This window comes from Nanorana parkeri, unplaced genomic scaffold (genome assembly GCF_000935625.1).
Source record: "Nanorana parkeri isolate BGI_ZX_2015 unplaced genomic scaffold, ASM93562v1 scaffold501, whole genome shotgun sequence".
In the NCBI taxonomy this organism is placed as follows: domain Eukaryota; kingdom Metazoa; phylum Chordata; class Amphibia; order Anura; family Dicroglossidae; genus Nanorana; species Nanorana parkeri.
Genome location: NW_017306769.1, coordinates 172357 through 182284, shown reverse-complemented (window position 1 = coordinate 182284; position 9928 = coordinate 172357). Strand labels below are relative to the sequence as shown.

The 9928-nt window shown below is 42.9% G+C and overlaps 1 protein-coding gene across 1 annotated transcript in view; it reads right to left on the bottom strand.

The window, feature by feature from the left end:
- Window positions 1-220: 220 nt before the first annotated feature.
- Window positions 221-9928, bottom strand: part of KIAA1109 (KIAA1109 ortholog) — a gene marked incomplete at its 5' end in the record, with an annotated part of 180806 nt that continues 171098 nt past the window's right edge. The window contains 3 exons of the mRNA XM_018561118.1: window positions 221-1035; window positions 3640-3805; window positions 6995-7129. Coding sequence (XP_018416620.1) covers window positions 819-1035; window positions 3640-3805; window positions 6995-7129 — 518 coding nt within the window. The remainder of the gene's footprint in view (window positions 1036-3639; window positions 3806-6994; window positions 7130-9928) is intronic.

Below are 9928 nucleotides of genomic sequence, written 5' to 3'. Positions count from 1 at the left end.
CCCAGAAGAGTTGAAGCTGTTATAGCGGCAAGGGGAGGGCCAACTCAATATTGAACCCTATGGACTAAGACTGGGATGTCATTAAAGTTCATGTGCTTGCAAAGGCAGGTGTCCCAATACTTTTGGCAATATAGTGTAATCCAAACAACTACCACTAGTAGACTGTATTAAATAATTGCAAGCAAATAAATAAGCCACGTAAACAAGAAACGTGTTAACTATTTTCACATTGTCAACAATTTATTATTACGGCCAACAGGGAAAAAAGAAATCAAGAAAATTCACAGTTAACATTCTGCAGTTATTACAGAAAATAATGATATTGCACTTAATAAAAGTAATGACACAAACCCCAGACATTTACAGTGTTGAACCCCTATTTTCAGTCCAAAATATACAGTCGCATGCAGTGCGTAATCCTATGCAGAATGGCAGCATGCACCACGGTAAACAGTTACATTCACAACGGAATTTAATAACCCCTCTCATCCCTGAGTCTTATTTGTATTGAGATGAAGACATTGCTGGCAAACTACAATAGGGGGTCTGCTTCAGGCTCAAATGATGTCTTGTGGAAAATAGATTAATGCACAGAAGTACAAAAATTGCAGTGGCATGTCATATCACAGCAAAAGGCCATGGGAGTGATCACCGGAAGAAATGTAGCTAAGACTGCTCCCAGGGATGAGAGTTAACATCAGTTAAATAAAAAAGAAAAGCTGGTCACTTCCAAATGCATCTGTTAAAATGTCCTGTACAGTATAAAAAAGTGTAACTTGTTTTGATCTCTGACAATTTGTTCGCAATTCTCGGCATGTTCAATGCTCCTCCTTCTCTTTTCCTTTCTTTTCCTTCTCATCTTGCAAAGCAGACCCTAGCTTTTTAATCAGGACCGAAAGAACCTTGTCCAGTGGATCCATTACTCCACGCTGAAGCCATTTTGGAATGGTGGTTCTGGCATGATGGAAACCTAATTTCTGCAGTATGTAATCCACTCCAACTGGGTCAATTTTCCTTCCTGTCCAAGATATTAGCCTAAGAAGAAGAGGGGAATATAAAAGTACATATTATTACATGCCTGCAAAATATGCATAAAAACCTGCATGTTCACGCCCACATATCTTTCTAAGTACTAGTGATCCGTGTGAGGCCTCTCAACTCTCTTATTCTCAGCACCCCTGGTATTCACCACTGTACTGGAACATTTCAGGACACTGGCAGATGTTTGCCTTTTCTTGCATCACGGAAAAAGTGCAGTCACCTACAACCAGATTTCAATTCAATGGCAGATCTGTATCTATTGATTATTACCCGATTGATGATACAGGGGGAAAACTGCTATAAAGTAGTCCAGTTGGCACCCCCTTTTCTACTTCACGTTTAATGTAGAATAGTGGGTTAACGTGTACCAAGGGATTTTACCTATAGTAATCTGGAGGCATAATTATAATAGAAGTACTTCCCAATATTTGCACACACTCTTATTTCCTACTGCATCCCCTTACCACACAAACCAGGGTGCTGTATTACAGAAACAACCACAATGGGCGGTCCTGCTCCCTTTGTTTCTCCACTGGCTTTAAAGTAAGAGGGGCAATCTAACTGGCCTACAGGGAGATGAGGCAAGATGAAAAGGGCAGTCTTTATTACAAAACCAGTGACCATAGTTCTTGTAACTAAGTACCTCAGGTTTTTAGGATAACAGGATGGTATAGCAATAAAACTGCATGCAAGCTCCAGGGGCATTATAACCCCACTACCAGATTAGTATAGGTGAAAACACAGCTGACAACTATCTCTAATTGCCTCACTTCACTCTAAAGGTGCCCATACACTGTACCATTATGGTACGATAATCGCGTGAAATCCCGCGATCGTACGATAATCGCAAAGTGTATGGAAGGCGTGCGACCGTTTCTACTGTACGATCGCACGTCTTCCGTCGAACAAGCAGGCTGGAAAACCCGCCGGCGGGTTAGTGGTGTGCTTGTTCAACAACTGCCGAACGGGCCGGTGTGCGCACACGCACACTGCCCGTTCCGCATTGCAGTCATCGGAAGTATGATCTGCCTGTCCAAGATGGGAAGATCGTACGTTTTTTAAATTACTTTACAACCATCGCAAGACAAAAGTTGTACAGGAGGGTTGCACAGTGTATGGCCACCTTAAAGGTGCCCACACATCTTACGAATATCGGGCGATTTTCATTTGCGATCGTGTTTTCGTCCGATATTCGTAAGGTTGATGGGGAGTCTACAACCGCAAATACTGTATAATCGTACGTCGTTCGTCTTTCCAGCATGCTAGAAAACTTCGGTTGATCGTAGGATTTTCGCACGTCAAAATTCGTATGATTAACACTGCTCATGCGCAAACAAAAATCCGTGCGGTCAATAAACGAAATTCGTCCAGGTGATTTCTGCTAAATACCGCTAACTGAAGTGTGCGATGGTCGGGGCAGGATGAGGCGCAAGAAAATCGTACGGCAGTTCGATCATTGGACAAAAATTTTCGTCCGATGATTGCAAGGTTGTATGGGCAGCTTTAGTCTATATAACAATGAGTGAGATCAGCTGTTTACACAGCACATTTGAATTTTGAACATTTATTTGTGGCTTTACTGCTGCTGGATTCTGTGGCTTAGAGTAAAGGGCAGGAAATCACATGCATCACCGTTAACAACCAATCTTTTTTTTTTTTTTGCACTGCAACACTAACAGGTCCTCATGTCACTCCCTCCTAATATCCACACCCAGAGCAAAAACATTCTTCTCTCTCCCCCACTCCTTCTCTGACTTCACAATCAGATCCCAGTATGCCTATTCCACAATCAGCTCCAGCTCTGCCCCACCATGTCACAATTATCATCCCACTCCTTAAAGGCACAGGTACACACAAGAAGCCCAGCACAGAGGTAGTGTGTCCCTACACCAAATCCCAGTGTGTCCCTTTAAGCAGAAATGGGCTACCTCCAGGCATACCTGCCCTGAATTTATCCATTGCTATATATGCTCCAAGATGGAGGTTTTTAAAGTTTAGAGTTAGGACCACACTACATAGGGAGGTAGGAGGAGGCCTTGCTGAGGCTGTGTGGCCTCCAAATGTTGTGCAAGAAAAAGCTCTGTTTTTAACTCAAATTGTTAGACAGTGTATTTTGTTGCTGGCGAGCTGGGAAATTTATTGGTAACATTCTCTAATATACTGATGACCATTAGAAGAAGAAATTATAAACATATATGTGAAACAGTACAAAAAAAAAAGTGGCTGCTACATAAAAATTCCCTGTCAGCTAATGAATACAGTAATAAATGTATTCTATAAATCAGTGGCTAAGTCAGTGTGTTGCTGTTTTAGGTTCACACTAAACATTTCCCAGTCTTGCACATTTCTCTGCCTACTACGAATGGCGGATCCATAAAACGTCTTCGGAGTTCAAATACCCAGGCAGAGAAATCCACAGAAAAGTATGACCCCGGTAGTGCATGGAGGTTGAAGATTGTCAGAAGATGGACACGCTCACCTCAACCGAATTAGGTATTTGTTTTAGCTTAGTTCACACGGTTTGTGACTTACAGTTTATTGTATACAAATACAACAAAATAAACAACAATACAATATACGCTTAGAAAGAAATATAACCTCAGTGTGGGCTCCAGATGCCAAGTATTGCACATGAATTCTCTCCAGTCCACATAAGTGGAATTAGTATTTTCTGCCTTTTCTTTCTCAGAAGAACCATTATCAATCTGGATCACAGGACTCTTCTGGCCTGCACGAGTTGTGAAAATGCGTGGTGGAAGAATAACTGCAGATGAAAGGAATACAATTACATGTACACGTTACATATAACAGATTAAGGGAGAATAATGGGGTGAGAGAAATACACTCATCCACACACTTCAAGCCGACCCGTGACAATGAAGCTGTCACAGGTCGGCTCTATTGATCGGGAAGTCAGTGAACACATACCGCCGATCGCTGACTTCCCGATCCTCTCCCTGCAGAGAGCAGAGACTGTCAGTCACCTTTCCCCGCAGGGATTCCCCTCTGACTGAAGGAACGGACGGGCACAGCTGGCTCTGCCTTTACAGCTGTCAATCAGCCAGCAGGGAGGATCTGGACAGTATTGTCGGGATCCGTCCCGGCTGCAGCGCTCTCAGCATATAGTGGGCAATAACCTGCTATATACTGACTTTTGGGTAAACAATAAAAACATGAAAACATGGGATTCACTGAGACATTGTATAATTATTTTTAAACATACATGTAAAAGATATCGGCATGATGTGAATACTGCTATCAATATATTTAAAAAAAACTCCCCATTATCCGGCATTCAAGCAACTGAAACTCTCAAGCAACCGGCAAAAAAAACAAATTATTTAGTTGCTAAGGAAATTCTTTGTTTCTGCTAAGGAAATTCTTTTTTTCTGGCTAGCAGCTAGATTTTGAGGTCGGCAGCAGAATGTAAACAATGGGGAGCAATAGCCAGCCTGCTATTGGCTATTTCAAATAGCAACAGCCAATAGCAGGTTGGCTATTGTACCTGTCCACTGAGAAGAGGAATCAACCTGAGAGAACTTTTTTTCTCAGGTCCACTCCTCTTGCTCAGTGGGTGGGGTTTAAATAACCAGCCTGCTATTTGTTTTAGCAATTTGAAATAGCCAATAGCAGGCTGGCTATTGCACCCGCCCACTGAGCAGAGGAGCGGAGAGGAGATAGTCCACGAGAAGTTTTATCAGGTCAGCATTTACTTAAGCCAAATATATCAAAGTGAATTATAAACTTATACTTATTGCTCACCTTCTGGAAATCATTAGGTGCACGGCTGGGGCAGTTTTAATGCGAGTGAATTATTTATTTTGTAAAAATGAGTTTTTAATCATTTAAATGGCAAACACTATGACTTGCCCTTTAATATTTCCTGGAGAGGAGACTCATATATTAAGAAGTGGACCACCAGTGGGAAGCCTGGGTGGTTGGGGGGTGGGGTGATCAGAACTTAACCCTCTGCTCTTTTTGACCTTTATTTATAAAGATCTCTACAGAAGGTAAGCAATTTTCCACTGGGTGTGAGGACACCGCGAGTGGATAACACTTTGGAGCATGATCTGCTGGATTGTAATATAAGAAAAAGCAAAGGAAAAGACAGTGAGGGGAAAGACAGTCTGTTTATTTTGACTGCTGCAGTCAAAATACATCACAATGCTTTCCTTTGGGCTATCTTGTGCCTAATTCACACCATTACAGTCCGTTCAGATGCAGTCAGATAAAGTACTGCTTGTCCTATTTTACCTGCATCAAAACGCAGTGCAAGCGCATCAAACGCACCGGAATGCAACGGAACGCATACAAATAAAAAGACTCAGAATTGATTATGTCATAACCCAGGGACTTCCTCTTTGTAGTGTGGAGAGAAAATGAAGAGATGGAATTTGTGGATGCAGATGATTTCATCCAATATGTGCGGGACTGTCCCCTGCTGTACGACAGCAAACATCCGGGTGCACCTAATATCGACGTCGCCTGCGAAGGCCTTGTCCGAGAATGGATATAGTCAACACTAACACCATGCCAGCCAACAAAGAAAGCATGTCTGATCTCCAAAACAAACGTAGGAAATGTTCTGACAGGAAGAGGAAGTGACCTAATTGTCTAATTAGCATTTTTTAGTGCAGAAAAAAACCGCATCGGAAATGCGTCAAAACGGATCACAGTGCCACTGCACAGACGCACGCAGTTGTGATGCAGTTTCTAGTGTGAACTGGGCCTCAGGGGTTAAAAAAACAAACTCTCCAAGTACAATCTGACCAAAGTCTATTACTCAGCCTGCATCATCATAGAGCACAATCTGTCCACGTGCAGGCTGCATTAGCATAGCGCATGCGTGTCTATAGAGAAGGTATTGTACGTTTACATGAAATCTGTATTCTGTCAGCATCCAGAAATTCTGAGCTAGGTATACACATAAAAGGCATCAAGTGAGAGGAAAAAGTACTCCTTGTCCCATTCATATGTAAGATGTTTTACTAAACAAGCAATCATAGACCCTGCATGTGTTCCCTAGTGTGAACGAGCATTCACATTCATCACATCATCCAAATATCAGCTTAGGTTATATTGTGACCATTGTACAGTTTATCAGTCAGAACATTGTCTAACCACATCATGTTCCTGTGCGCTTTATTGCAGCTGAGGAGAAGGGGCATAAAAAAATTTAATTGTAACAGCTCCCATAGTAAGGTCTGAGCAGAAATAAAGAGGAGGGCTCCCCCAAGTGGCCAACATTCAAACTACATAAGTATAAGCAAGCAGAAAGAAGAAACAAAAAACGAGTATTATAAATGTGCACAAAATGACCAATTAGCTATAGTTGCCTCAGTATTTAACAGAGGAAACCTCCACCCAGCATAAGCCTGCTAGGTGAGCTGCAGAGACAGGAACACTGCCTCAGCTCTGGACTATAACTCTGTAAGGAAACCCCCAGACATACTGGTCTGACCCAAATAGTGAAGTCTTTAGTCAGCCTGAACAGGGACGGGTAGACATTGCCAATTGTAGGACTGCCGCAGAAAGAACACCAGTACAGACAGCGCTGTCCGGCTAACTGGAGAGCCGTTAAGAATTTCCATATCCGCCATGAATCAGTAACTGTAAATGACTGGGGAAACGTCCAAAAATTCAGAGCTGTAGCAGAGAGAACACCACTCTGAACTTGGAAAACCTGTGCTTATTGGCTGACTAGAGAGGCTTCAAGGATATAACATATGGGTCATGAATCTACCAGGTGCTTTTGATGGTAGGAAATCATTCTTCCAGACAAACAGCAGAGCTGAAGAAAAATGGCTAATGTTTTTTTCATCACTACACAATCTGCTAGTTGCCATTTCACCTGTAGTATAACTGACGGTCTTTGAATTCTTATTACCCTCACTGGACAAGAAAGAAAAGTAATCATCGCTAGCCATTTGACATTACACAAAAGTACACGTACCTTTTTCTTTCTCCTTTAAATAGGCAGACACCAAATCATGCAAAAATATAATCAATTCAGCATCCATTGTGACGCAGATATGATCTGTAAACTCGGTAACAACGCTGCACTCCACTTTCGGCTTGCTGTCAACATCTGTGGAGCACAAAATGACAGAAGTACATAGGTAATTGTATCCTGTAAGAATTAGGTTTCTTATTATAAAAGTATTCATGAACAACCACTACAGTGGCCACAGTAATGGAATGGAATGTAAAAAAATTACAGTCCCAGCATCAGTCGTGAGTTAGTTTACATTTTCTTTCTGCAATCTCTGGGTTTTCTTGTACAACTGACTGGAATGGTTGTATAGCTGCTGATCACCTTCTACATGGATGTGACGCTGCTCCCGCCCCCCCCCCCCCCCCCCCCCCCATATGTCCAAGGCTTACCCATCTCTCCAGGGACCTGGCCTGTCAAAAATATTAACATAATTGCGGGTAGTGTGAAATCAGCAAACCTCTGTTTGCTAATCTCCGCTGTGAAGTACGGACACAGAATTACTCAGTTTTTAGCACTTTTGGGTAAAAAAGTTTAAACTCAGGCCATGGTGTCAAGGTTAACAGCATATCGGACACTTTTTGTACTCAATGTTCTTGGAAAAGAATGCAGGGAAGAGCTAACAGAGCCCATATTTCTCCCTAAATTATGATTATTATTACAGGTATTTTATATGGCGCCAACAAGTAACGCAGTGCTTTACATAGAGCACATTCAAATCAGTCCCTGCCCTCAAGGAGCTTACAATCTTAGGTCCCTATCTCACATGCATACAAATAAAGACAATTCGGAGAAGAGCCAATTAACCTTCCAGCATGTCGTTGGAGTGTGGGAGGAAACGCACGCAAGCACAGGGAGAACATGCAAACTTTGTGCAGATAGTGTTGATTATTGACCGACGTGTGTCGGTCAATAATCAACAGAAACGGGGGGAAAAAAAAGCTCAGTCATGAAGGGGTTAAATGTGGTGGTTGCATTAGTTTTCTTTTTTTAGCTTTTTTAATTTTCTTCCACCTATTGATCCAGACAGTAACACACTTCCTGTCTTAGTGTGGCTCCGCTCTATGGAGGAAACAATGGAGGCAGCCACGATCAGCAGCATTGTCAACCTTTGCAGAGTAGTATTAGATGCACTAGCATGATTTAGATGGCCTTGCCTAACAAATTAAAGCCAAACTCACCAACACTTTTTAAGCAGTTCCAGCAAGATTTTTTTACCACGTGAATGCCAGCATATACTGTATATCCCCCCTTGATTAGTAGGCCATTTTTTCCTTTTTTAGTGCTAACAATTACTCGGTCTTGCAACACTTCCTGATTAAATTGTATTTTTTTTTTTGGAGACAGATCTTTCTTCATATACAAATGGAAAAAAATAGACCAAAATTCTGGAAAAAAAATATCTCTTACTTTCTATTATAAAAAAGTAAGGGAGACTGCCTGCAGCCCCATGAGCTGCCTGAAGGACATAATACCCGAAGATGGCATCGGATGAGCCCTGCACATCTACCTGGTAAAAGCAGCCTGGCACCAAAAAAACCTAAGAGCCACTTACAGATTACAGATCTGAAGTGAAGTAAAACAGGACAGGAAAAGGCAGCACCTAATCCTCAGGACCGAAGGCTTAAATGATGGACTGTCTGAGCACCTGGAAATGGTAAAGCAAGCGGCTGGTAACCCTTAGGGGACCATCAGGAATGACAAAAGATAAACGGTCACAGCCTGAATTACATCTAGGCAATGGAGATGGATCTCCTTTTGATGAACTGGAGCTGGACAGATGGACGGAAGTATAATGGAGAAGGCCACCAGCTCCGAAACTCACCTTGGAAAGGTGATCAACAAGGACAGCAACCGTGTGAGAGTGAAAAGGGGGAGCCACATGGAAGATATCCTGCACAAAGGCCTTGATCAATGAATAGGAGACCAGTGGCCTCTGGAACAAGATCCAAGAGCACAGACCTGAACCTTGTTGGTACTGAGGGGTAGTGCTGGTCCTGACCCAGCTGTAGAAAGGCCAGTATTCGTCCCACAGATATTTTCCTGGGGAGAAAGCCTCCCATCTTGCACCAAACAAAGTATGCCATCCACGTAAGGTACAAACATTGTGAGAAGCAGACTTCCTAGCTTTTTGCATCATGAGAATAATTGATTCAGAGATGCCTGTCTCTCAGAGCCACGGCTTTAATATTCAAGCTGTTAAAGCCAGCAACCATGAAGCAGGATGGTAAATTGGTCCTTGAGACAGAAGATCTGGACAAACTGACAAAATCCACCTGTCAGTCTGCATCTGCCAGTAGTCTTACCAGGTAGGAGTACCATGTGCAACTGGGCCGGTCCAGATCCCTTCATCTCGATTCTGCAAAGCAGATTAGGAAAAGGTTTCAGGGAAAGAAAGGCATATATCAGGGTTTACTGATCCAACAGAGCCACCAGAGCATCCACTGCAGGATCCCTGTAACCGGAGACAAACCTGTTTGTTGGTGAACCTGGAGGCCAGGGGGTCCACATCCCCATATGTGGCACAGGTCCTGCAACACTAGGTGTAGGGACTACTGACTAGAGTCTAGGTGCTGCCAGCTGATGAAGTCTGCCTGCTAGTTGTCCACACCTCACACCTAGGATGTAGATGGCAGACAAGGATGGAATGTGAAGTCCCACCTAGGACAGGATCCAATCTAGCTCTATTGCCATGGGAAGACTTCTGGTTTCTCCCTTATGGTAAATATATGCCACTGGAGTAATACTGTCCGAATGAATCCCAAATTAATGACCCTGTAACAGGAAGGACCAGTGTTGCAGGGACAACAAAATCACCTGATGTTCCGGAATGTGGAAATGGAGAGGAGATTCCTCCAAAGTCCCCTGTTCCGACAAGCTGCCCAGAATTCCTCC